Raw genomic sequence first — 25,340 nt, 5'->3', positions numbered from 1 at the left:
GCGCCCAGAGGTCGGCATCAGCATACGGAGAGCATGAAACACAAACACCCTGGGGCTGGCTGCTGGAGGCTTGTTCTTTGGGATCACACCCAGCTGCCATCAGGCACACAGCAGCCAGCACAGAACCACGGCTCACTGCCGGGGCATGAAAGCGGCAGAAGGGGAGGGCACAATAACCAGAGAGGGAAGGAGTCCCTTGGGTGGCAGGAAGATCTTGGACATCAAAACAAGCCCAAGGCAGAGAACGGTGGTGGACAACTCCTGCTGAGACTTTCCTGGCTGGGAATGCAGAGGGAGGATCCTCATCCAACCAGTGAGCCCCAGTTTGAGCAGAGCCTGTGCCAGCTGCAGAGACACAGGCACTGTCTCTGCCTAAACATGCTGCGGAGCTCCCAGCACGTGGCACAGCCTTTCCTTCTACAGACGTGACTGGCAGCAGCCACAGGGAGCTGAACTTGCCCTGCCACCAGCAGACGTTTCCCAGAGAGACAGTGCAGGGTGCCACCAAGACAGCTCTGCATCACCAGCATGCCTGACCCGAGGGCTGCCACATCCAACCTCTGCCCTCAAACCCCATGGCTTGGGTGGGGACTGGGCCCAGGCTGGTGGAACACTCAAGAGCAGAGAGCCTGTGAAACCAGCCCAGCCTGCCCCTGTGGCTCCAGAGGAAGCAGGCTGGCATGCTTAGAGCTGCTATACTCACTGCAGGCTGTGCCAGCCCCTTGGCTCATATAAGAAATCCCAGTGCTCGTAGAGACAATGGTGTCCAGAAAAGATTGGAGACTGCAACAGCTCAGCACACCAGTGACTGGACACAAGTGCCACCAGTGCCTTTGTCCAGCAGAGCAGCACTGCTGTCACCAACTGCAGAGAACCCTGGGCACCAGCCCCCAGCTCGTGATGTACTCTTATCAAGCCAGCACATCCCACCAAGCTCAGGTCAAGGGACTCCTGCTCTAAAAAAGGACATTTCTTCATCTCCAGGTGCCACAAACTCAGCCTGGACTCCAACACCTTGACCATTACCTACCTTTGACAGCAGCTGTCAGCAGTGCTGCAGCTGAACCACTGCCAGGTCATCCCCCAAGGGCAGAAGCTGTTCAGCACAGACTGGGCACAACTGCAACGTGCCAGGGAGTGGGCACACCTGCTCTCCTAGATCCTGAGAACAACCATGGTTGTCCCAACAGGACTCCATCTCTGCCAGCAACAATCACAAATGCTCAGGCAAAGTGGGAAAGCTGAGTATGGTCTGCCCCAGCATGGCCACCCAGCTCTCCCAACAGCAGCCATGGATTTAGTAGGGCCAACACTTGTACTCATGCTGTGGTTCCTGACAAGTTTTCTGGGCACTTTGTTACCAGTGCTGAGAATCTAAAAAGCTAAACAGCAGCCTCTGCCAGCTGCTGCTGCCCAGAGTTACGCCTGCTCTGCAGTGAGGGCTGTGACTGGGCTCCATGTGGAAAACAGAAGTGAACAATGCCCTGAAGCCAGGCAGCAAAGCTCCTCCTGCTCCACACCTCTGGTGTGTGGAAAGAAGCATTTGTTGTGTCCATGTCCTGCTCAGGAAAAGGCTCAGCAGGATCTCTCAGCTGTGACCACACTGCCATGTTCCTCTGGTGCAGCACAGAGCCATGGCTGAGGGGTAGGAACGTGGCACAGCGCTGGTTTGGAAAACCAGGGATAGACGAAAGCAGGCAGGCTGCTCTACAAATACAGCTCTCATTTTAATGACTCTGAAGCAATTCTGTGGCATCCATCTGCCCTGCTGCACAGCCAGCTCCACAGCTCCATATCCCTGCCACTGGCATCTTCCACAGCTCAGCAGCCACAGCGCGTCCTACACTGCCTTCCACCCGCATGCCCATGCTGTGGGGACTCGGTGGCCAAGCATCAGCAGGCAGGAGGAAAGGAGGGGCCTATGGAGGCCAAGCTCAACCAGCCAGCTGAAGAGATCATACTGTGGCCTCTGCAGGGATGGTGAGCGGCAGCAGACACAAAACTGCTTCTGGGTGGTGCCCTTCAGAGCTGCCTAGAGCAGCTTTAGCTGCCCAGACACAATCAACAGGGAGAGAAGGCAGATGGAGGATCTCTGAATGTTCCTAACAAGTCACATTTTTGGAAGGCTTCATGGCTTCTCCTTGCTCCAGGAAACCCCCGAGTGTGTGGCTGCTTTGCAGTCACAGCTTGAACCCAGGCCAGGAGAGTGAACCTCCACACGAGAACCACTTTGACAGCTGAGGAAGAGGAGGGAGGACTCTGATTAGAAGAACTTCACACCTCGGCCATCATCCAGTGTGATAATTTCAGCCTTGTGCTCTTGCTGCAAGGCTTGAAGGGCACGGAGCAGCATTGTCTCATCCAAGCCGTGGAACTCTAGGGAAGAGCAGAGATTCCCATCAACAACAGAGAAAAAATGAATCTGGAAGCAGACAGACTCCCAAAGCTCAGGAGTGTGGCAGTGAAGCAAGGAGCTCTGAAGAGCAACTTTCAGACCACGCCACAACAATATGGCAGGTCCAGAGTCATGGCCACAACAATGGACTCATCCCTACACTGGTGCAGCAGAAACAAAGCCTGAAGGTCACAGACAGACGTGAACAAGTCACAGCAACCCCAAAAGCAGCGCAGAAGATGGGCACAAAACCAAAACACTTTGTACCTCATGCCAGACAAAGCACTGGGGAGGATTTGTGGGGTGGAAAGAGGTCTGAGACACAAACAGAGATAACAAAGATGTCCATGCAAAGGAGAAAAAGCCCTTCAGAGGTGTTTGCCAGCAGTGAGAGGTGTGAGCTTCAAAGCATGAGCACAACGCCGCAACCTGGCACCAGCTCGGGCCAGGTGTGCCCTGAACACCATGGGTGACATTACCTTCGTTCTGTGTGTCATCTCCACTGACCAGTTCATACAGCGTGAACACAGAGTTGGTCAAACCGTTCTTCAGCACCTGCAGGCAGAAAGGCAGCAATGGCAAACCTTGCCCCTGCAGCTCCGTGCCCGTTGGGACTGCTCACACAGCTCAGCGCAAGCAGAACGGAACACGGGCAGCACCCAGTGAGCACCCATGCTCCAGAAACACTCTGGGGGACTGAAGAGTCAAGAAATGATGCCCAAGGAAACTCTAATGGTTCCTTCCCCATCCCCTTTCTGCCCACATTTTGTGACAAGGCCTGTGCCAACCCGAAGGAGTGCTGCTCTGTCCCTGCTACAGCCACCTGCAGTGGAACAGGTGACCACATCCTCTGCTCCATCTGCACCTTACAGTGCTAAAAAGCTGTTAACATCTCTACACTTCTCTGCAACAGAAAGAAATGGAAGAAGAAAGGGAAAAGCAGCAAGAGAACAAGAGAAAAATCTGGTAGTGGCCATTTGTAGTGATCAAAGCCACCAATCCTGCCAGACAGGGGAAGCCTGAGCAGCAGGCAAGGTGGCTTCTGATTTCTCACCCACTGATAGATGAGTTTTCCCCACTCTTCTGGTCTCCTCCACATGATCAGAAAACTGGTTTTGTTCTTATCTAACCATTCCAGATTCCCTAAAATCAACAGGGAAAAGGTATTTAATTGTGGCACAGGTCTACAGCCGTGATCAAACCTGCAGATCTCATGACAGGTTCTATACCCACAGGTAGCTCCTAGGCCTCTCCCCACCACACAACTTGCTGAGTGCCTCCTGGTGTACAGAATCATAGAATCAAACAGGTTGGAAGAGACCTCCAAGCTCATCCAGTCCAACCTAGCACCCAGCCCTAGCCAGTCAACCAGACCATGGCACTAAGTGCCTCATCCAGGCTTTTCTGGAACACCTCCAGGCACGGTGCCTCCACCACCTCCCTGGGCAGCCCATTCCAATGCCAATCACTCTCTCTGCCAACAACTTCCTCCTAACATCCAGCCTATACTTTCCCTGGCACAACTTGAGGCTGTGTCCCCTTGTTCTATTGCTGGTTGCCTGGTAGCAGAGGCCACCCCCCACCTCGCTACAACCTCCCTTCGGGTAGTTGTAGACAACAATGGGGTCACCCTGAGCCTCCTCTTCTTAGGCTAAACAACCCCAGCTCCCTCAGCCTCTCCTCATAGGGTTTATGTTCCAGGCCCCTCACCAGCTTTGTTGCCCTTCTCTGGACACCTTCCAGCACCTCAACATCTCTCTTGAATTCAGGAGCCCAGAACTGGACACAGCACTCAAGGTGTGGCCTGAGCAGTGCTGAGTACAGGGGCAGAAGAACCTCCCTTGTCCTACTGGCCACACTGTTCCTGATGCAGGCCAGGATGACATTGGCTCTCTTGGCCACCTAGGCACATTGCTGGCTCATCTTCAGCCTACCATCTATCAGTACCCCCAGGTCCCTTTCCTCCTGCCTGCTTTCCAGCCACTCAGTCCCCAGCCTATAGCGCTGCTTGGGGTTGTTGTGGCCAAAGTGCAGAACCCTGCACTTGGCTCTGTTAAATCTCATCCTGTTGGCCTCTGCCCACCACAGAAAGAATTCCCCTTCCGTATCCCTCTCCTGCCCCAGCTTAACCCAGCCCTACAGCATAGAGAAGGCAGCTCCAGGCAGCGGCACCGACCCTAGCCCTGGCACCCCTCACTCCCTGGTTAATTACGGGACGGACGGATGAACGGAAGGGCAGACGGGACCCACCGTTCTTGCGGAGCTCCTCCAGCACCACCTGGACGGACTCCAGCGGGAGCTTCCCTGGGCGCGGGTTAAGGACCGGTCACCGACGGCGGGGGTGGAGGGAGGCGGGGACACGGGACAGCGGGGCCGGGCCCCAAAGGATACGCTGCAGGCGGTGGTTGGAGAAGAGGGGACTGTCCTGCGCCTCCCGCACCGTCATGGCCGGCAGCCGGTGCTGCTGGCTGTAGGCGAGCGCCAGCGCGCACCAGGCTGAGAGCTGCTTCTGCCGCGTCTCGCCATTGGGCTGCAACCTGCGGGGCTCCGCTCAGCGCCGGACCGGGACCGGGATATCCGCGCAACGCCCGGCACAGCCGGCCCGGCCCCGCCCGCTCCCCGAGTCCCGCCCGCTCCCCGAGCCCCGCCGCCCGGCCCCGGTTCCCCGCCCCACCCCGCTCCCCCGTCCTGCCCGGCGCCGGTACCGGTGCAGCCCCGCGCTCACGTGAAGAAGGGCGGGAAGCTGTACTGCCAGGGCCACGCGAAGCTCATCGCCGCCACCGGAACCGCTACCACCGTTTTCCGCCCCGTCCGCGCCGCTTCCGCCCCGCCCCGCTGAGCCGGCCCCCCGACAGGCCTCGCCCCTGCTCGGTCCTGCCCCTGCGGAGTCCTGCCCGTTCTGGCGGCGGTCCGGTCTTGGTCGGTTGCCCCCTGTCCCGTTCCCGTGCCCCTCCGGGCATGTTTCCCGCGGAGCAGTGCGGGGCTTCAGCCGCGCCTAGCGCAGCCCGGTGCCGCCGTGCGGCGAGGCCGTGCCAGGACGCTGCTGGCAGCGGGAGTAGGGCTCGGGGGCGGTGGCGGGAACGGAAGGAAGCGGCGGCAGAAGGACCAGCGCCAGGCTGGGTGTGGAAGCGTTTAATCCCCACCGTGGGAGGACTGAGCTGCCAGCGGCACAGCAGAAACCGGGAGCCGAGACCCCCACTAGGGTGGCCGGTGGCCCCGGAGGCTGGGGTGCGGGAACCGTGAGGCAGTGCCCGGGCGCAGCATCCGCTGTGCCAGCAGCAGCCGCGGGTGCCCGGGCAGCGGCGTTACGGCTGCGCCTTGCCGTCCTTGCTGCGCCAGATGACCAGAGTGACCAGGAAGGGGATGAGGCAGATGGGGGCGATGATCATGGCCAGCAGCACGTCCTCGGGGGGGTCGAAGTAGACCTGGTGCTGCAGGGTGCAGTTGTGGAAGTAGCGGTGGTGGCTCTGGAAGATGTACTGCTCCGCCAGCGTGTTGGGGTAGCCGTAGCGCAGGCGGTCGGCCCAAGCCTCTAGGCAGTGCTGCAGAAAGCTGTAGGGCCTGGGGACAGAGCCACAGGGTGCTGAGAGGGGACGGGCATGTGCAGGGGCGTGGGACAGCTGTGGGACACCAGAGCCACCAACCCTCAGGCGGCCCCTCTCTCATCCCAGCAGCATCCCTTAGGCTGCCGAGTGCTTGCCCTGCACCAGCAGCTCTGTGGTTCTGCGTCCTTCAAGCTGGGAGCTGGTGACTTGTCAGCTTCACCCAAGGCTTCTGCCCCCATCAAACCCTTTCTGCTGCCTTGGGAGCTGCTCCACTCGTGTGGCCCAGGGACAGAAAAGCCACAGAAATGCCCCACCAAAGGGTCCCCACATATGGCTTCCCCATCTGGGGACATCCCCAGAGCCAGGCAGAGCTCCTGCCTGCCATGCCCCTGTAGTGCTGCCCAGGAGCGCTCTGGCCACCCCACTGCCCCATACCTGCTGATGACCTTCCACTCGCACAACTCTGACGCTGTCACATTCCTCATCATGTCAACAAAGTACTCCCAGCACTGCTGTGTCAAGTTGGTGTAGGTCTCCTCTGCAGGGTAATAGTGCTGAGAGCTAACGGCTGGCACCAGACCCACGCTCGGCTCAGGCCAGTGGGGAGGACACAGGCACAGTGCAGGGCCAGACTCCAGAAGCTCTGAGAAGATTCCCAGGAGCACAGCAGGAGGGCAGGCTGCTGCCAGTGCCCCCACTGTGGCCAGTGCCAGGGAAGGCTCTGTGGCACAGGCTGACTATTTTGAGGGTAGACAGAGAGCATGCAGCCAGGGGGAAGAGGGAGTCATTCTGCGGTGCACATCTGGTGCTGGCAGGGTACCATCAGCCCCACAGCACTTCCTGGCCCTCATGAAGCCCCAGCACTTACCCACGAGCTGGGCTGTCACTGTCCAGTTGGACACAACCACGGGTGTGCTCGTCCTAGCATCCTGGCTGGAGTCCTCCACCTCGGCACCTGTATGGCAGAGCCCAGTACCCAGGAGTGCTGGGGAGGGGAGGGGACAGGGTCAGCGGGGGTGGGCACTGGCCAGGCCTCGGCAGAGGCTGAGCTTTGCAGGAGAGAAATGGTTTTACGTGTCCTTAGGGGATGACGGATCCAGCAGTCAGGATGCAGGAATTGTGTGGCCTGGACCCTAGGCAGGAGCTATGGGGATGGAGCCAGTCAGGCTGTTGGCAGCTGCCCAAGGTGTTGGAGGGGCTGTCTGGGGGCTGAGGGCCCCAGGCCGTGGGTCACAGCATAGCAGCAAGTTGTGCCCCCAGGCTTTGGGGAGCCAGCACAGAGGCCTCCCCATCTCCCTAGGCAGCTGCGTTGCCAGCGGCCAAGGCTGGGGCAGGAAGAGGAAGCACTGACCACAGCACAGCACTGCCACAGAGCCCCTCCGCCGCCATCTGCCACACCCCCAGCGCACCCGCCGTGGGCATGGGGTACATGCCTCCTCTGTCCCACCAGCCATTTGCCCACTGCCAGACCCACTGAAGCCCAAGGAAACCTCCCCATCCATCTTCCACCCTTGGTCGAGGGTCCACAGCATGGGGCAGCAATGCCAGTTATGTGGTGAAAAACCTGGATGGGTCCTGCCTGGACTGTTGGTCCAGAGCTCTGGCACAGCCATGCCCTCGCACTGCCATGACTCCAGCACTGCCAGGCTGGTTCCGTGCCAATCTGGGTGGTAAGCTGGGTTAAACCAAGACCCCGGCCCCCATGCAGAGGAGGGCAGCTGTGTGCGCAGTGGTGCCAGGCGCAGAGCCTCCCGTCGCCGGCAGCCGCGGCCCCGGGGCTGCCCCCGCGCACTTACCCCAGAGCAGCAGCAGCCCTCGGGAGAGGCAGCCGGAGCCCTTCTGCGCGCTCGGTGCCATCCTGCGGAATCCTGCCGGCTAACGACCGGACAAGTATTTCAATGGGAATAACAGGAAGCAACTCCTTTCCTCTGACAGGGGCAGTTTGACTACAGGAGACGCGTGAAAAATGAGATTGCTCAGCGCGGTTTAAAGCGGCTCTCCGGGCGGGACCCCGGCCCCCGCGGGCATCGCTCCCGCGCCCCGGTGCCCGGGCATCCCGCACCTCACCCGGCCACCCGGAGGCTCCGCTCTCCACACAGCACGTCCAGTTTTACGAGGCCGCTATTTGTTTACTTGTGTATTTCTCTTTAATCCTGTCTGGGCTGGGTTGTGAAATCCCTCGTCTCCTGCGTGGAGGGCAGGCAGCCCGGAGCCGAGGGGAGTGGACGGGGAAGTGTAATGTCCCCGGACAGGCGCTGCCGCCCGGGCGCGGGGGCGGCGGGGGCCCCACGGCCCCAACACCAGGGTGTGTGGGGCACCAGGGTGTCCTCCAGGTACCTGCCCCATGACCGGCATCACTGGGGTAGGACCGGAGGGCAGTGGCGTGACCCACCCGCGAGTGCGAGGCCAACAGGCAGGGAAGTGGGGAGACTTGGCCAGCACTGCCAGTCCTCAGCCCCAATGCCTCCCCCCTGCGTTGCCCAGCTGGCACCCTCCCCGCTCTGCTGCAGCCTCTCGCTCCTGGCACAGATCCCACCTGTGGGCCTGTATGCCCCCACGAAGGACAGCCTCAGCCCCGCGGGTCTGTGGCTTTCCTGCCTGAGGACCAAGCTGAGGACGGGTAGGTTCAGTGCACCACCGGCCCAGGCACAGCATGAGCCCAGCACTTCCCCTTTAACGGCCTGTGCAGAGCGTGAACCGGAGCGGGGTGAAGTCCATCTCGAAAGGACCCTCCCTGCGGAAAAGCGACCTCGCCAGGCTCCACTCTCCTGCCAAGGGTCCCGGCAGAGCCGCCGAACCTCCCCCGCCTGCCGCAGCCACCACCCCAGGGCACTGCGGGACCCTGCACGGGTGAGTGGCCACATCTGGAAGCCATGAGGTTCTGGAGCTCTGGGGGCTGCAGGGTCAGAGCCCCCGGGCCGGCTCTTTGGTGGAGCCTCTGGCAAGGCAGTGAGATCCTCTGCCAGGGAGACACCCGATGATTTCAGCGTGGCCCCTTTCGGGGCATCAGGAAGGGACAGGAGGGATAGTGACAGGACAGTGGCTACCTGCCAAGGCCTGGGGCTTCCCCTCCCCAGCCTGGTATGCCCAGCGCTCCCTGCCAGCCTCCACCCCAGGCAGCTGAGGAAGGGGCTTGGCCCATGCAGCGACAGGATTCCATTGCTCCTCCACCAGGCATCTGGAGCCCTGAGCACAGCCTCCCCACCATGCCATGGCACCCACTCCTTTCCCAGGGACGCTCAGACCCCTGTCCCAGATCTGTCCTGTCTCCCACACCTTCATCCCACTCATTAGTTTCCAGAGCTGGGAAGGAAGGGGGCTGTTGCTGGCTCCTCACAGGCCTGAGGGCAGGCAGGGTCTGGGCAGATGCCCACAGGAGTTTGAGCTCCTTTCCAGGCTGCTCTGAGAGCAAGGGCAGCTGCAAGGGGCACGAGGCAGCTAAGCCCCATAGCCACAGCTATGGCAGGGGCAGCCTGTTCAGCCTGGAGTCTTTGCCCCCATGGAGCTGGTGAAGCATTCAGTGTGAACCTGCATGAAGGTGTCGAGGACAGCACCAAGCCAAGGGCAGAACAGCTGGGCCAGCATCTGGGTGCAGCTGGAGAGCTCATTGTAGATGCTGTGGAGAAGACAGGCTCCTGGGATGGGGACACGTCCACTGCGGCAGCCCCGCAAAGGCCCCACTCCAAGAGCGCATTTGGCATCGCTGGGGCTGATTCCAGCTCTCCTGCTGATCCAGTCCCAGCAGTAGCTCTGGCTGCCCTCAGGAGTGGCAATGAGGATGGCATGGAAGGAGGCCCAGCAGTAGAGGGAAACCCAGTCCTGGCAGTGGGCTGTCCTCATTCCCCCCACCTCCAGTGGTCCTGCAGAGCACCAGCTGGGCCCTGGGATGCCACCTGCCCCCAGCTCTCCTCCTATGCCCAGTTTTGGAGAATCTCTTTGGGGTTGTCCCTGGGTATTGCACCCAGCTCTTCCCAGTACAGGCCAGGCACCCCATCTGCCTCGTGGGAGGCCCTGCGGGTTTCCACCCTGGGGCTACTGAGGCTGCCTGTACCTGTGGGGACTCTGTGGACTCAGCCAAGCCGAGATGTGGGCTGTTGTGAGCCCCAGCACAGATCACAGGGGACCCACCAAGGTCTGTGGGTGGCTGAGGACAGGCAGGGTTGCAGGTCTACTCACCATCCTCGCCTAGGTACAGGTAGTAACTGGAAAGAGAGATGGTGTTGCTGACACTGGCAAGACCCAGGGGACCATGCAAGGGCAGAGCTCTGTCCCCCTGGAGTGTAGACACCACAGAGCCCATGGCAGCCACAGCCAGTGGCACACTGGAACAATGGCACCAGGGTCTTACCTTCATCCTCAAAGTCCCTGTACTCCATGTGCCAACACCCTGCCGCCAGGAGACAAGGGGTGCCAGGGCTGCAGAACCTGGGCCAGCCCCAGTGCCTAGCTGGTCTTGGGGCACTTGCCAGGGTGGTCCCAGTACCCCTCCTCCTATATCTGGGCTGAGCACAGCTTAGGCATCAGGGCTGTGGGGAGGGAAGGGGAGCAGAAGCTTGGCACTGCCTCAGCCTTTACAACCAGAGCAGGACAGACAATGGGCAAACCCTGTCCAGAATATCCTGGAGCCTAGGAAGGTCCAGGTTGCTGTGACCAAACAGGGTAGAAACACAGGTCTAGGGCTCACTGGGCCCGACCTCACAGATGCCTCCGTGCAGACCCCCGGCTGCGGGTCTCAGCTGCTCTTACCCCGCGAGAACAGAGGAAGGAGCAGGCAGCAAAGCATCCGCACCCCAAGCATCCTCTTGCTGCCGGAATCGTCGCGGACAGGCTGCGACTGCGCTCGGGGATTTATTCCACTGCCCGGCCCGAACTAGCGCTGCCCGAACGAACGCTCGGGGAGGTCGAGGGAACGTCGGGCACCCGTCCCTCTGACTCAGCGAAGCTCCGAAGGCGTCAGATGCGGGCCCGAGCGGGCTGAGGGCATGAGACAGCTCTCTTCGTCCCCCGCAGTCACCCCCGGCCCCCGGACTGCGCAGAGGCGCGGAGCCGCCACCTCGGGGCAGCCCCAGTCCCTGACCGGCTGCACTCACGGTGAGAGACGAGGCTGTAGCCGGGACAGGACCCGGCACCGCCCGCTCCCCGTCGACGGGGCCCCCGGAGCAGGAAGGCCGCCGCCAACAGCCGCTTCCTGGCCGGCGCCGCCGCAGGAAGCCCGGGGCCCGCCCGGCCGCGGGGCCCAGCTCCGCCATCGTCTCCCAGCGATGCGGCACCTGGGCGCCGGTGCTGTTATCGCTGCTCTGTGGCTACGGCGGCGGGAGCCAGAAGGGCCACAACCGCCGAAGCCGGGGCCTCCGGGGCAGCTCGGCGAGGAGCCCGGCACCGGCTGGTCGGGCTCCCCCGGGCTCGAAAAGCGGCGGCACTGGGGCGGTGACGATCAACTGCCCCGCCAAGCGCTTCCCGTGAGACCGGCCCATGCCCGTAGCAGGGTCGTAACGGGCTGGGGAGAGCCCGCGCGGAGACGAGGCTGGGCGCACGCCAGTATGGGCAGGCACCGAGGTGGGCTGGGCACCGGACTCGTTCCCTGCAGCCGGTGAGGAAGTTCACTGGGCTGGAACGATTGTGCTGGAGTCCGGACCCGACGCTCCGCACCGCCCGTTCGCCCGGCGGCGCAGGTCCCGCAGCCCCGTCCCGTCCGCACCGGCGGCAGGGGGCGGGGCCCGGGGCGGGGCCGCGCAGGCGCAGTGAGGCAGGGGCGCGAGGCCTCCCGCGATGGCCGCGGAGTGAGTGCGGGGCGGGGCTGGGCGGGGGCCTGGGGCAGCCCCGGGGGGCGGCGAGGTCCCAGCGGTACCGGCTGGGGCCCGGGGCGGCTGCCGTTGTGCGGGGCGGCGGGGCTAGGGCCAGGGCCTTGGGTCCCTTCCCCTGCTCCGGCAGCTTCGGCCGGCCCCGGCTCGCTCCAGTGCGCGTCAGCGGCGCGGCCGGGCTGCAGCCTCCGGCAGGCGCCGGTGCTCCGTGCTGCCGCCGTGCCAGCCGTGCGGCTGCTCTCGGGCCCTGCCGGGAGTTCCCGGTCCCATCGCGGACTGCTCCTGATCTCTGCCCGCGGCGGGGGGCTTGTGGGGTCGGGAGCGGCCGGGTCCCGGGCGCGCTGAGGACGGTGTCCTCCAGCTACCTGCGCTGCTCGGTGCGCTCGGTGCCGGGGTTGTTCCGTACGCAGCACCGGTGCGGGTTCGCGCAGCTGTTTTGCCCGGGTGCTTCTGAATTGCCGGGGGCTGCCGGGACCGTAATCCCGGGATATTCTCTGCACTTACAGAAAAATGGAGATGGCCACTCCTGCCACGTCCAAGTGCATCATGTACTGGAAGAGGAAAGTCAAGTCTGAGTACATGCGGCTGCGGCAGCTCAAGAGGTTCCAGGCGAACATGGGAGCCAAGGTGAGGACAGGACCTGCCAGCCCCAGCTGGAGAATGTCGGTGTCCTGAAGGCTTTGATGGAGCTGGCAGTGTCTGAGCAGCTGTCGGCTGGGAGCTCCTGCGGATGGCTGAGCTGCGCTTCGGGAATCGCAGAGCTGTATTTGAGCTCAGGGTGAGCTGCAGGAGATGCTCCTCACGCTGCACGCAGCGCACTCTGTCTCCGTCCTGTCCCTTGGCCGAGTGCTGGCATAGCTGCAGCGAGAGGAGCCCTTTCCACTTGTTCTCTCCCTGCCTGGCTCCCTTGGTGCCGCTGGGTTCAGGTCACGATTCTGGCAGAGTTTTGGGTCAGGTCAGCTGGGGGATCAGGAGTTGTCAGGAGCTGCTGGCTGTTCGGCAGAGTGTTTTACTGAGGCTGAATTTAATTAGAAATCCTTCTAATGAGCATCAAGCGTTTGAAGTGCTCTACCCTGCCTACATTGTGGTACTTGAAAGGAACTCTCAGGAGCTTAGTGTTCTCAGAGTAGGGTTTTTTAAATCTGGAGTGCTGCTTTCTCTCATTCCAGGCTCTGTTTGTGGCCAACTTTGCAAAGGTTCACGAAAAGACTCAAATTCTGAATGAAGACTGGAAGAAGCTTCGAGTCCAGCCAGTGCAACTGATGAAGCCAGTCAGCGGGCACCCATTCCTGAAGCAGGTCTGGGGAGGAAAAGTGTACAGCAGCAGCAAGGACCTGAGCCAGGGCTTTGTAGGGAGCTACGAGGATGTGGGGTCGATTTTTGTGTGTGCTGTCCCTTGTCAGTGCCAGGCTTTGTACTCTTCTGAGCTGCAGAAATGGGAAAACCCCCAGAACCCAGAGAATTTTCCTGTGGCAGAGTCCCAGAAAGTAGGCACAGGACTTTGCTGTGTTTGTCCTGAAGTGTTATTTCCCTCTGGCTGCAACCACCCCCAGAGGTGGTTTCTTCACTGTCTTCTCTGTACTCTATTCCAGTGTACTGTGGAGAGCATTTTCCCGGGGTTCCCAAGCCAGACACTGTACATGAGGACTCTGAACACAGTGGCACTGGTGCCCATTATGTACTCCTGGTCCCCCCTCCAGCAGAACTTCATGGTATGCAGGAGGGCTTGGGGTGCAGTGTCATGGTGGGGTTGGTGGGGGTGTGTTACATGGAGTGATCCTGCTGCCTTCAAGCCACTTGTTTCAGGTGGTGCCTGCTGGAGAGATGACAGAAAGCATTGGGTTCATTGCTTGTTTTGTTAGATGCCATAAGCCAGCCTTTGGGATTAGTGAGTTCCTCTGTCACAGCAGGGAAGGAGGTGACTCCAGTGCAGGTTTTGGTGTGTCTGGTTCAGGTGGTTTGTTGAACAAACAGGTAGTCTGTGGCTGGCCTGGCTTTGCAAGCTGGGGGCTGGGGACATGTCCTGCACCTATAGGGCTCTTGAGGTCTGTTCTGCAGGCTGGGGAGTGTGTGCCACCAGTGACTTCAAACAGACCATTGGTCAGTGGTGCCATGGCAGTGAAGATCCAGTGTCCTTGCTGTTGTGGTTAACATGAGAATGCTCTTCAGCTCAGCTGGGATCCCCTGGGGAGAAAATCACCACTTTGGTTCCTCTGCTGCAGTTCTGCTCTGCCTCGAACATGACCTGTGGCAGTTTTTAGCTGTTTATTGGTTTTGGCAGAGTGTTTCTGGAAGCCTTGCAGACACTGCTGCTCTTCTCTAACACAAACTGCTCTTTCAGGGGTCAGAGTTGTGCTGCTGGCATGGGATAGTGATGAGATGTCAGTGATGTGACTTCTGAGGCTGGACTTGGCTCTGTGCTGCCTGCGGGTCGGGATGAGCAGGAGCAGCCCCCAGCACTGCTGGGCTGTGAATTGGTGCTCGCAGGCATTCTGAGGCCTGTTGGGTTCCTTCCAGGTGGAGGATGAGACTGTCCTGTGCAATATTCCTTACATGGGGGATGAGGTGAAGGAAGAAGATGAAACTTTCATTGAAGAACTTATTAACAACTATGATGGGAAAGTGCATGGAGAGGAAGGTAACTTGGGAGCAGTTAGCATGGGCCTTTGGTCTGTTGCAAGTAACGTACAGAAGTAGTTAGGAAGTCAAAAGGTGGCACAGGCACCAGCTTTGCTGTGGGAATTCTTGGAGCAGACAGACAGCAGACCCTGCCTGCTGCTCCAAGTGCGAGGATGGACACAGATCCTGCCTGTTGCTGTCCTGCTCCATCCTAATCTGGGGGCACTTTGGAACCGATTCAGGTAGTTCACAGTTGTGCACTGGGATGTGGAAGAGGTTGTAGATGTTAGGAGGAGCTCAGCAACCCCATTCTGCCTGTTGAGTCAAGGCTTTAACCAGTGTGCTTCCCAATGGTGCTGCCTGTATAAAACTCTGCCTGGAGAGGGGCAGGCAGTGGCAAGCTTCCTGTCCTCAGGTGGCTGAAAACGCAGCCCTCAAAGCTCTGCTGTTACAATCAATGCCGTGAAAATCAGAGAGGGTTCTGGTTGCTCACAGTGGTGCATGGTTGCCTTGTGGTTTCCCACCCTGAGGAGTGTGGAAGATGGTAGCAGTCCCACAGACTGGCTGACATCTCTGGTTTTCAGAAATGATTTCAGGGTCAGTCCTCATCAGTGATGCTGTGTTCCTGGAGCTGGTGAATGCCCTGAATCAGTACTCAGATGAGGAAGAGGAAGGACACAATGATTCTGAGGTTAAACAAGAGGATGGAAAAGAGGAGCTGCCAATCACAAGAAAAAGGAAGAGAACTGCAGTGGAAGGTAGGCTTGGCCACAGAAACTGGGGTGGTGTTGCTCACGTTTCCACCCCGTCCTGCCCAAACAGCTCTCCTGCTGTTGCTTCTGCTTGCATTGCTGAGGGCAGTGACCATCCTGGCAAGGTCTGACAGGTGGTGGAAAGCAGAGGGGACATTGCTCATTCTCACTGTGCCCTGTGGACAGGGTAAGACGTCACCAGCTTGAAGTGTGGGGAGGAGGAATTCAGATGAGTCATCTGGGGAGCCATTCCTTGGTAAATAAGCAAAAAGTGAGGATCTGGGATCTCTGAGCTCAGGGATTTGGAAGTGCTGCTCTGATAAATGCTTGTCAGTGAGGTTGTGTAGGTAGGTCTGATTATGCTGTTGGGCAGAGGCAGACCTCTTATCCCTTCCAGCCCCATTCTCTGTGTAGTGCTCCTCCTCCCTCTCCTCTGGCACCTGGAGTTCCTGTTGGTGGGCAATGCCCTGGTTTGTGGCATTTTCCTGTGTCCTGTGTGACCGTAGGAATGCTGACTGGCAGTTCTCTTTGTTGTGGATGTATGTGGGTAGCACAACCACCAGGACCTTTTGCAGATGTAGAAAAAGCATCGTCTGCAAATCTTACCTTGTGCAAGATAAGTGCTGATGGTCCTGGAGGTGTTATCAGATCTCCCATCGGTGCCTTGTGCTGCTCACTGGAGCTTGACCTCTCCTATGTGGGACCACATTTCTGCCTCTTAAAATCCAGCCCTGCACACTGCTGGAGCTGCTCTCTGTGGAAGGAGAGTCTCATCCACACCAGGCATTGCTGAGCTCTCCCTCTCCTTCCCTCAGGTACCAAGAAGTGCTCCAAGAAGCGTTTTCCCAACGACATGATTTTCACTGCCATCTCCTCCATGTTCCCCGAGTATGGCTTCCCCGACGACATGAAGGAGAGGTAGAGACCCCTGCTGACCTGTCCTGTGCCTTTCCTAGCAGCTGAGCAACGTCCCCTACTGGGAGTCAAGCCCCGCCGTGGGTGCTGTGTGTGTCCAACAGGTACCGGGAGCTCACGGAGGTGTCGGACCCCAACGTGCTGCCACCGCAGTGCACGCCCAACATCGACGGGCCCTGCGCCAAGTCAGTGCAGCGGGAGCAGTCCCTGCACTCCTTCCACACCCTCTTTTGCCGCCGCTGCTTCAAGTACGACTGCTTCCTGCACCGTAAGTGCAGGGCTTGGCCGGACCTTCCTACAGCCCTTTTCTTCTCCTCTTTGCTCTGTGTCCTTGCTCTGTGCCCGAGCTGCAGTCTGAGAGGGTGCTGCCTCCCTGGAGTGGGGCCGTGGCAGGGGCACAGAAGCCTTTTGCAGAGGTGGCCTCTCTCCTCCCTCCAGTAGGACAGGAAAGTGACCTGCATGGCCGTGGCCCTGCCCTTGCTCACTGCTATCCGGCATGCTCAGGGCTCCTGGCAGGCTGTGCCAGCATCCTGCCGCCATCAGACTTCACTCTCGCTTTGCAGAAGCTCATCAGGGAGAGGCATGAATGCTCCACTCTAAAGCCTGGACATGCCTCTGTGTTTTGTTGCCTCATTGGAACTTACAGCTCCATCTTAGTCATGCTCCTGCTGTTTGTGCAGCCAAAGCCTTTTGGATCCTGGTTAGCTGTGGGGCCTGTTGCTTCCCAGGTCTGAGGGTTCTTGGGAAAAGCCACAGGACTCATCCCAGTGAAATATTTATTAAAAGATACAATCTTAAGGCCATGTGGTGGTTTTGTTTCAGTCTGAAAGCAGAGCTTTTTCTCATGGTCTCCCCAGTGTTCTGCCATCAGTGCTGAGTCCCACCATGGAGTGGGGCTGGACAGGTCCTGCACACTGCTTCCCGCTGCCCGGCACTCGCTGACTGCATCAGGCCCCCACTGACCTTCCCTGAGCTCCTGCTGCCCCTGGTCCTTGCAGCATGGGGGGAGGCTCTTGGAGGCTGTAACAGTAAAGAGAACTCTTTATTTTTTCAGCTTTTCATGCCACTCCTAACGTGTACAAACGAAAGAACAGAGAGACCAAGATCGAGCCTGATCCATGCGGCGCCGACTGCTTCCTCTGGCTGGTACGTCTGTGGTGCTGCCTTTGCCACCACGGCATGGCTCTGCAGAGCTCTGGGTCCAGCTTACCACTCTGATGACTTTTCAGGATTAGTTCTGATCCTCATTGGAGCCATGGGAACAGGGATCCAAATACAGACCTTCAGATGCCTGTTTTAGCAGATCTCCAACAAAGGCTGATCTCAGCCGGCACATGATAGTGACAAATTACTGCTCAGGAGTCAGTGCAGTGCTTGAAGAATGGAGCCCAGGTTAAAGTGCTGGGGAGGGAATGCAGCGTTTGTGGAGAGGGCTGGAAACGTGTTTAAAGACCCTTGGGAAATGCAGCCCAGCTGTCAGCAGGGTGGGAACTGGCTGCAGGGAGTGGATGTGCTGGGTGGTGGTCAGCTGAAACACACAATGTCCTGGGGAGCTGCGAGGCTGGAGCTGAGGCAGGGCCAGGAGAACTTTGTTGATGGACACAAGGCTGGGGAGCAGACTGGCAGGGTCAGGGAGCGTCTTCCAACTGGGCAGTGATGCCAAAGGAAGCAAAGCAGGAACATGTGGCATGGGCAGCTGGCAGAGCCCGAGTGGTTGCTGAAGTGACCACGTGTGGTGGATCTTCCATCCTGTCCCAGGGGTGGCAGAGCAGGGCAGGGCTTGTCCTAGAGCCCGTGAAGAAGCCTTTCTGTGTTCCCTGGTCGTCTGCCACCCGTGCTGTGCTCTGCTCTGGTTGCAGGAAGGGGCCAAGGAGTTTGCTGCACTGCACAACCCCCGGTCCAAGTGCTCCGGCCGGCGCCGCCGGAGGCACCACGTGGTGGGCACTTCGTGCTCCAGCGCCCCTGCCTCCACCGTGGCGGAGACGAGGGAGGGCGACAGCGACCGCGACACGGGCAACGAGTGGGCTTCGAGCTCCTCGGGTACGGTGCCAGCCTAGAGACACCCCATCCCCTCCAGCAGAGTGAGCAGTGAGGACAGTGGCACCCTGCAGCCAGGCTTCTCCTTGACTCCTCTCTGCTCTCACATAGGGCTGTGGAGTTCGGGGTTGGCAGAGTTGGTGTCTCCATCTGGGCTTATAAAAGAGGGACACGAGGCCCTGGCCTTCTGCTGTGGGTTTCTCTGTCCTCTCTCAGGAAGCAGGAATGATGCCAGGCAAAGTGAGAGCTTTGCTGGAACCTGCAAAGCCAAAAGCCCTCAGCTCTGGGCACCTTGCCTGGCTGTGTGCAAAGAAAGTGCCTGGGCAGCTCCAGTCCCTGCTGTGGCACAGAGCAGTGGGCAGATAGTTGTTGAGGATGGAGCTTGTCATGGTCCTGCCAAGGGCAAGTCCTTCCCTGATGTCACAGATGAGCTGTGAGCTTTCTGCTGCCATCCTGGGGGGAAGTGATGGTGCCCAGGGTAGAGTGAGCTCCTGGGAGCCAGAGGATCTCCCCTGTGTCTGGGTCCCATCTTGGATGGGGGATCCCTCACCCCTCTCTAGTGCTGCTGCCCTGGTCAAGGGACTCAGTCCTGGGCCAATGCTGGAAGGGACAGTTGGTGTAGTGGCTTTGGTCCTGCCACTCCAGCTGGTACCTGTGGCAGGAGCATGGTGTGGGGCTGCTGGGAGGAGGAGAAGCTGGGGTGAGGTGTCAGGCACTGCAGGGGCTCTCTGCCACCAAGGTGCTCCACCCACGCTGTGTTTGGCCTGACCCTGCCTTACCTGCCAGAGGCAAACTCCCGCTGCCAGACCCCCACCAAGCAGAAGCTGATCCCAGCCTGCTCCCAGCTGTTTGCAGTGGAGACTCCACAGGAGCCAGTTGAGTGGACGGGAGCTGAGGAGTCTCTCTTCCGTGTCTTCCATGGGACCTACTTCAACAACTTCTGCTCCATTGCCAGGCTGCTGGGCACAAAGACCTGCAAGCAGGTGGGTGCCTGGTGAAGGCAGGCCCTGCAGTGCCCAGCCTGGTAGCAGGAGTGGGGCTTTGGCCACTGCTGGTCTATTGTTTCCTCTGCCACCAGTGGCCTTGAGGAATGCATTGCCTCAGCATTTCTGGGGCTTGGCATCACTTTGCAGCAGTGTTGCTGGTTGCAGAACGACTCCCTCACCTGCCCACTGCTGTTGCTTCATCCAGTGCCTGGTTTGAGGCTGAGCACACTGTCAAAGCAGCTGCCTTTGGCACCTGTGGCCAGTGAAACTGGAAGCAGAGCTGCCTGCTTACTGACTGCTGGACTGGGACCCCTTTGTGTGATTGCTGCACTCTGTTGATGCTTGAGACAAAAGCAACCTGAGTGCAGTGAGCTGAGCTCTGACTCTGTTCTCTGGCAGGTCTTTCAGTTTGCCGTGAAAGAGTCACTCATAACAAAGCTGCCAACAAATGAGTTAATGAACCCATCCCAGAAGAAGAAAAGGAAACACAGGCAAGTGTTGGACAGGCCTGATCTGTTCTTCAGATGCAACCAGATTCACTGCTGTGTGCCAGCACATTCCTGGTAATCCCCATCTGGCTCCCATCTGCACACATCCTGCTGTCGTGCAGGGCAGCTGGGTGCTGTTGGCCCCAGTGTTGTGGTTTGCAGCTCTGCACTGCTGCAGCTGGGCTCAGCCCCAGGCAGAGGGCAGGATGGTGCTGTGGCTGCAGGAGGATTGGTGTTACTGCTGCCATCCTCACTGCAGCCTTGGGCTCAGCTCCCTGGCCTGTAACCTGCTGCTTGTGTGCTGATCCAAGTGGGCCCAGTACCAGTCTGACTCTAGCATTTGCCTTAAATACCTTCTGCTGTAGATGCTTTGTTTTGTTCTTTCTCTGCTCTATAGCTGCTGGTTATTAATGCATGACACTGCCAGGCAGCCTGGCATCAGCCATCTCCTGCCGCACTGCCTAGTGCTGCTGAGCCATCTGGGCAGCTCTACCTGGCACAGCTCACGTGTCCCCTCAGACCCTCTCTGCTTCTCTTCCAGGCTGTGGGCTGCACACTGCAGGAAGATTCAGCTAAAGAAAGGTAGCGTTTGCTGTGGCTGCCTGACACCAGGCTGGGCTGGGCTGGCTGCTCCCCTGTGAGCTCAGTGCCCTGCAGTGGGACAGCTGAGTCCTGCTCCCCAGCCTGGCAGCAGTGCAGGGCAGGAGCAGCTCCCTGCCACCAGGCTCTTTGGTGTGCTGCAGGCCAGCCCCACTGCGGCTCTGCCTGGGGAACCTCGGCAGTGCCAGGGCTCTTTCTGAGGCCGTGCTTGTGCTGTGGCACAGCTGGAGGGGAGGCTAAGAGCCAGGATGCAGCCCATGGCCACACTGGCCATTTGGGCAGAGCATCTGTCTGCAGCTGTGTGCCTTGTGCTGGTGATCACAGCCATCACCAGACTGCCACCGTGCACTGGTGCTGAGTGCTGCCAGCCTCGTTGCCGTGGGTGCTGGATGCTGCTGGGCTCCCTGCCCTGTGCAGGCAGTCAGGGAGTTTGCCATTCCCTGCTTCAGAGCCCTGCACCTGCTGCTTTCAACCCTCTGCAGTGTGCAGCTCCTAACCCAAGCATTTCTCCTCTTGCAGACAATTCTCCTACCCAGGTGTACAACTACCAGCCCTGCGACCACCCTGAGCACCCCTGCGACAGCTCCTGCCCTTGCATCATGACCCAGAATTTCTGTGAGAAGTTCTGCCAGTGCAACCCAGACTGTAAGGAGAAACCTGGGGGCTCTGGGGCCAGAAAACTGCCCCCAGGGAAGGGTGCAGGGCTGGGGCTCACAGCTTTATTCCTGCACTCACTGCCTTGTGCAGCTGCAGCAGTGTGGTTGGCAGTCAGCTAAAGTGTCCAGGGAGACTGGTCTGTGCTGCCTGTGACTATGGGCAGCTGGGATGTGAGCTAGATGCTCGTCCATGTGTCTGCATCCAGGATTAACAGCCATGGATGATGCTTCTGGTTCTTTGAGAGCAGGATCAGCAGCGACTAGTGGGAAATGAGTCACTGCTCTGCCATGGTTGGTCTTACTCTCTGGGCTTCCATTCCCAGCTCTCCAATGGGGATAACCACTCTTGCCCACGTAGGTGGGACTCCTGAGGGTGGATTAGTTAGGGGTTATGACATAACTTGGAGCTGGAAGGACTGCAGCGACTGAGAGACACCTCTAGGATGCTCTGTGCTGCTCTCTTGTGTTTGCATTATCTGAGCAGTTTGTTTCCCAGCTGCACATAAGGAGTCCCACAAGACACAGCAGTGCTCCCAGCCCCACAGGCAGGCAGGACTCTGCTCAGCGTGAGCTGGTTGGAGCTGCTGTGCACTCAGAGTGTCCCTCTGGTGTCACTGCAGCTCCAGGGTGCCCAGACTGCCCCTCGCACTCACCATGTCTTACGGTGCTCCTGGTGTGTGCTGTGCTGGGGACCTTAGCAGGCGGCAAGGTGGCCTGGGGGCTTCTGTCTGCTGCCCAGAGCAGAGTGGACACAGAGCTCGTAACCAGCACAAAGGCATCTTGCACCTTCCCTTTGGGTAGCAGGTTGGTGGGCAGGCAGCATAGCCTTGCTCACAGACAGGCTTTGCCCTGTGCCTGCCCAGGTCTTGCCAGGGTGAAACTTAGCACAGGAGGAACCACGGAGGGGCCAGGACACTGCCTGTCCCCACTGTGCTCTGAAGTGCCTGATAGTGCTAAACCCTGGGCTGTGCTGTGCAGGTCAGAACCGCTTCCCGGGCTGCCGCTGCAAAACGCAGTGCAACACCAAGCAGTGCCCCTGCTACCTGGCAGTGCGCGAGTGCGACCCGGACCTCTGCCTGACCTGCGGTGCCTCAGAGCACTGGGACTGCAAAGTGGTGTCCTGCAAGAACTGCAGCATCCAGCGAGGCCTCAAAAAGGTACGGACAGCGACCTGGCCTGAGGGAGCCAGCAAACAGCTCATGCTGCAGGAGGAGGAGGGAGACAGCTGCCGCTGCATGGCTGTGCCCGGGCACTGCCCAACCTCCATGCGTGTGGCTGCGCTGGGAGATGAAGGGCACTGCTGTGCTGTGCTCTGCTCTGCCTGTGCCCAGGGTGTGCTGGGAGGCCATGAGCCTGCTGGCCATGACTTCTTCGTTTTCACCTTGGCTCCAGCATCTGTTGTTGGCACCCTCGGATGTTGCTGGCTGGGGCACCTTCATCAAGGAATCTGTGCAGAAGAATGAGTTCATCTCCGAGTACTGTGGTGAGGTCAGTGCCCTGCCCGTGCCAGTGCTGCAGTGGTGAGGTCAGTGCCTTGCCCATGCTGCAGTGGTGGAGTCAGTGCCCTGTCATGTGCTGCAGTGGTGAGGTCAGTGCCCTGCTTGTGCCAGTGCTGTAGTGAGTGGTGAGGTCAGTGCCCTGCCCGCACTGGTGCTGCAGTGCTGCATGCTTGGAACGCTGCATTTTGGGACCCATCTGGGTACCTCCAGGCCCTCCGCTGTGGGACAGTGTGTTGTGTGCATGCTGCTCCCTGGCAGCCCAACTCTTGTCTCTGCTGCTTCCCTGGGAGCCCTAGGAGCTCTTCTTGTGGGAAGGAGGACAGGGGCTGCTTCAGGAGGTGGGTGAGCTGCTCCTGGCACCATGTCCCTCAAGGTGTTCTCTATCTGCAGCTGATCTCTCAGGATGAGGCTGACCGGCGAGGGAAGGTCTATGACAAGTACATGTCCAGCTTCCTCTTCAACCTCAACAATGGTAATGTGCTTGGAGGAGATTTGGGCTTCCTGAGGGGCTGGTGGCCAGCTGGGTGGTTTCAGCCCCTCTGAGGACAAGCCTGGCTCTACTCTCCCCTTTTCTTCTTCTTTCAATAGATTTTGTTGTTGATGCCACACGCAAAGGAAATAAAATTCGCTTTGCCAACCACTCAGTGAACCCCAACTGCTATGCCAAAGGTGAGGTGTCCTGCTCGGGTAGACCTCGGCAGGGGGTGGCTCTGGGGTCCTGCTCAGCTCCAGGACTGCAGCAGATTCTGTGGCATCCCTGAGCCTGTAGGACCAGCAGAATTTCAGCCAAAGCTGCCTCCTCTCCACAGCAAATCCTGTTCCTGCTGGTGAGGGCCTCACTCAGCACTGTGGTGGCCCTGACCTTGCGAGGAGAGTTGGCTGCTGGAGAGCAGCTGGGGTTCCATGGGGAGCACCCACTTCTGCTGGGCCGGGGCTCGAGTACCCCCCGGCGGTGGGCAGGCAGAGCAAACATGCTGTGAGACCTGGCCTGAGCTGGAGCTGCACATCTCTGATGCTGTCTCTCTGGTTGCAGTGGTGATGGTGAACGGAGACCACCGGATAGGGATCTTTGCCAAGAGGGCCATCCAGGCGGGAGAGGAGCTCTTCTTCGACTACAGGTACTGCAGGGAGCAGCCAGCTGGGCCTGGGATGCAGGGCTGATCCCACTGCCTGTGCAGACATTTGTGGGGAGCTCAGGAGGTCATTCCAGCAGCCATGGTGCTCCTCTCTTGCAGGTACAGCCAGGCAGATGCCCTGAAGTACGTTGGCATAGAGAGGGAGACGGACATCATCTAGGCTCCATGTGGGGCAGCTCAGTGTGCCTGGCTGCTGCACCTTGTTAGTGATGCCACATCTGCTTCACGCTGGCATGACTGCTGCTGTCCTGTTGCTGTGTGTGTCACAAGTGCTGCTGTTGCTCCAGATGCCCAGAGAGAGACCTGAGGCAGGAGTGTGAGTGGCTGCTGCCAGGGTGGCAGCTCTGCCAGCCCAGGGCTGAGCAAGCTCTGAATTGCTGTACTGTGGGAAGTCTCTTGGGCTGGAGCCCATGGACCAAGGTAGCTGGGGTTGGAGGGAAGCTGTGGTGCAGGAGAGAGAGCCAGCCACCAGTTCTAAGTTTCTTCCAGTTTCTGCTGATTGCTGGAAGAACAAAAGTGAGGAACCACCTGCACCGAGACCGTGGGGCATGGCTGGGGCAGAGGGGTGGTGGTCCCCTCCAGCCCTGTCCCCTGGCCTCAGGTGCCACCTCCTGCTGTCTGTTCCGTCCTGTTGACAAGGATGGTGAAAGGGTTAGAAGCCATAGAGAAGTGGCTGCAGGGCCCCTTGGGCCCCAGGCTGCTGTCACTGAGGCCATTTCCTCTCTGCCCCAGCTGGTTGGGGGATGGAGATGGCCTGACCATGGTTGGCATGGCCTGATGCCTGCAGAGAGGGAGAGGAGCACTATGCAAAAAGTCACTTTGGGTAGGGACACCACTGAGCTGATTACAGACAGTGTTGTGGGGCACAAGAGTACATGCAGGAACTCGAGTCTGAGGGGTTCCTTCCAGCCTCTGATGTTTCTCAGGGCTGTGGGTGGCTGCTTGGCTGGTGGCTGTGCAGCTGTGTGGCCCTTCGGGGGCTGCCACCTAAATGCTTCTGCCAGGCAGTTTTGGGGATGCAGGATCGGGACTCCCTGCTAGGGGCTGCCCAGAGCAGGAAACTGGTCTTGGCTACCTTCTTCTCCCTACCAGGCAATAGCAGAGCTGGTCACTTTCATCCTCCTCTGTCAGAACAGTCCCTTGTAGTGGGTACTGGGGAATTCAGGAGCTAGCAAAGGGGGTAGCAGTAGGATGAGAGTCTTTCCCGGCACAGGACCGTTCAGATTCTACTGTGCTAGGCTTTGGACAGGGCACAGTGGAGCTGCTGCTGCCTGCGGGGACCCAGGAAAGGCTCCTCAGAAACCTGCCACAGGGGTTCTGACACTGGCCCTGGGGATAAAGGGGTAGGGCTCTCTGGCAGGGTGAGCATTCCATGCTAAAAGAAATAGAAGGAAGCACTTTAAATGGATCCTGCTTGGGCCAGCAGCTGGGCCCAGGGTGGTGTTGAGGGTGGGCAGCGTTTTGGGGCATTGGACAGAGGTGTGAAGTGCCCAGACAGGTTGTCCTTGAATGTAGAGAGGTGCTGGGTCTGCCATGCCCCCGTGGCACAGTCCTGCGCCATGCCTTTCCCAGCCCCCCATCATTGCTGCTGTCTGTGACTCCCTCCTGCGGCTTGGGAGTCTGCAGCAGTGCTTGTAATAACCCCAACCTCTGCCTGAGCCCTGCTCCTTGGCACCTGGCTTGCCCCAGCCTGCTCTTAGCTCGGCATCCTCTGCCACTTTGGCCATATCTGCACTATGCCAGGCTTGTGTCTGTGGTTCGTTGATGGTGAAAATGCACTTTATAAATACCGTGGCTTGTAGCCTTCGTCATAATAAAGTGGTAGCAAACATCTTCCCCCAGCTTGCAGGCTTCTGTGACCCCCAGGGAGCAGCTGACAGCAGCCCCTTCCTTCCTTGTCCTGTGTCTGCT

At 59.3% G+C, this 25,340-nt stretch overlaps 3 protein-coding genes across 5 annotated transcripts; 1 reads left to right on the top strand and 2 right to left on the bottom strand.

The window, feature by feature from the left end:
• Positions 1-1,708: 1,708 nt before the first annotated feature.
• Positions 1,709-5,216, bottom strand: VPS25 (vacuolar protein sorting 25 homolog). The gene is made up of 6 exons (XM_064174143.1): positions 5,121-5,216; positions 4,787-4,932; positions 4,646-4,699; positions 3,450-3,538; positions 2,875-2,950; positions 1,709-2,376 (listed from the first exon to the last, which is right to left on the bottom strand). The coding sequence occupies exons 1-6, from the start codon at positions 5,165-5,167 to the stop codon at positions 2,264-2,266; spliced, it is 525 nt and encodes a 174-aa protein (XP_064030213.1). The 5' UTR covers positions 5,168-5,216; the 3' UTR covers positions 1,709-2,263.
• Positions 5,217-5,512: 296 nt separating this feature from the next.
• RAMP2 (receptor activity modifying protein 2) lies at positions 5,513-7,882 on the bottom strand. The gene is made up of 4 exons (XM_064174141.1): positions 7,737-7,882; positions 6,809-6,925; positions 6,376-6,478; positions 5,513-5,956 (listed from the first exon to the last, which is right to left on the bottom strand). Exons 1-4 carry the CDS (start codon positions 7,795-7,797, stop codon positions 5,701-5,703), a joined length of 537 nt encoding a protein of 178 aa, XP_064030211.1. The 5' UTR covers positions 7,798-7,882; the 3' UTR covers positions 5,513-5,700.
• Positions 7,883-11,664: 3,782 nt separating this feature from the next.
• On the top strand, positions 11,665-25,270 carry EZH1 (enhancer of zeste 1 polycomb repressive complex 2 subunit). 3 transcript variants are annotated; one of them, XM_064174675.1, is made up of 20 exons: positions 11,665-11,720; positions 12,248-12,368; positions 12,911-13,039; positions 13,334-13,453; positions 14,259-14,379; positions 14,945-15,118; positions 15,928-16,030; positions 16,132-16,295; positions 17,082-17,173; positions 17,887-18,067; positions 18,851-19,047; positions 19,450-19,541; positions 20,080-20,120; positions 20,658-20,753; positions 21,773-21,951; positions 22,187-22,282; positions 22,684-22,765; positions 22,882-22,962; positions 23,327-23,411; positions 23,529-25,270. In XM_064174675.1, exons 1-20 carry the CDS (start codon positions 11,710-11,712, stop codon positions 23,587-23,589), a joined length of 2,226 nt encoding a protein of 741 aa, XP_064030745.1. In that variant the 5' UTR covers positions 11,665-11,709; the 3' UTR covers positions 23,590-25,270. The 3 variants fall into 3 exon arrangements, with proteins under 3 accessions (XP_064030745.1, XP_064030743.1, XP_064030744.1); XM_064174673.1 differs by having other exon boundaries at positions 20,658-20,783; XM_064174674.1 differs by lacking the exon at positions 11,665-11,720 and adding an exon at positions 11,852-11,932 and having other exon boundaries at positions 20,658-20,783.
• The last annotated feature ends 70 nt before the right edge of the window (positions 25,271-25,340 follow it).

Source organism: Pogoniulus pusillus, chromosome 40, assembly GCF_015220805.1.
Source record: "Pogoniulus pusillus isolate bPogPus1 chromosome 40, bPogPus1.pri, whole genome shotgun sequence".
NCBI lineage: Eukaryota > Metazoa > Chordata > Aves > Piciformes > Lybiidae > Pogoniulus > Pogoniulus pusillus.
Note: the sequence above shows the minus strand (reverse complement) of the source record. Positions and strands in the feature narration are given on the sequence as shown.

What these genes read in the sequence shown, in the direction of transcription:
- VPS25 (XM_064174143.1), bottom strand. Translation starts at nt 5,167, where the DNA reads ATGAGCTTCGCGTGGCCCTGGCAGTACAGCTTCCCGCCCTTCTTCAC. An exon ending in CTCCAACCACCGCCTGCAGC is followed by an intron (nt 4,700 to 4,786) that starts GTATCCTTTGGG and finishes ACCCGCGCCCAG; the next exon opens with GGAAGCTCCCGCTGGAGTCC. An exon ending in GGAGGAGCTCCGCAAGAACG is followed by an intron (nt 3,539 to 4,645) that starts GTGGGTCCCGTC and finishes TGTTGATTTTAG; the next exon opens with GGAATCTGGAATGGTTAGAT.
- RAMP2 (XM_064174141.1), bottom strand. Translation starts at nt 7,797, where the DNA reads ATGGCACCGAGCGCGCAGAAGGGCTCCGGCTGCCTCTCCCGAGGGCTG. An exon ending in AGTGACAGCCCAGCTCGTGG is followed by an intron (nt 6,479 to 6,808) that starts GTAAGTGCTGGG and finishes ATTACCCTGCAG; the next exon opens with AGGAGACCTACACCAACTTG. An exon ending in GAGTGGAAGGTCATCAGCAG is followed by an intron (nt 5,957 to 6,375) that starts GTATGGGGCAGT and finishes CTCTGTCCCCAG; the next exon opens with GCCCTACAGCTTTCTGCAGC.
- EZH1 (XM_064174673.1), top strand. An exon ending in AGGCGAACATGGGAGCCAAG is followed by an intron (nt 12,369 to 12,910) that starts GTGAGGACAGGA and finishes CTCTCATTCCAG; the next exon opens with GCTCTGTTTGTGGCCAACTT. An exon ending in GAGCTCTTCTTCGACTACAG is followed by an intron (nt 23,412 to 23,528) that starts GTACTGCAGGGA and finishes CCTCTCTTGCAG; the next exon opens with GTACAGCCAGGCAGATGCCC.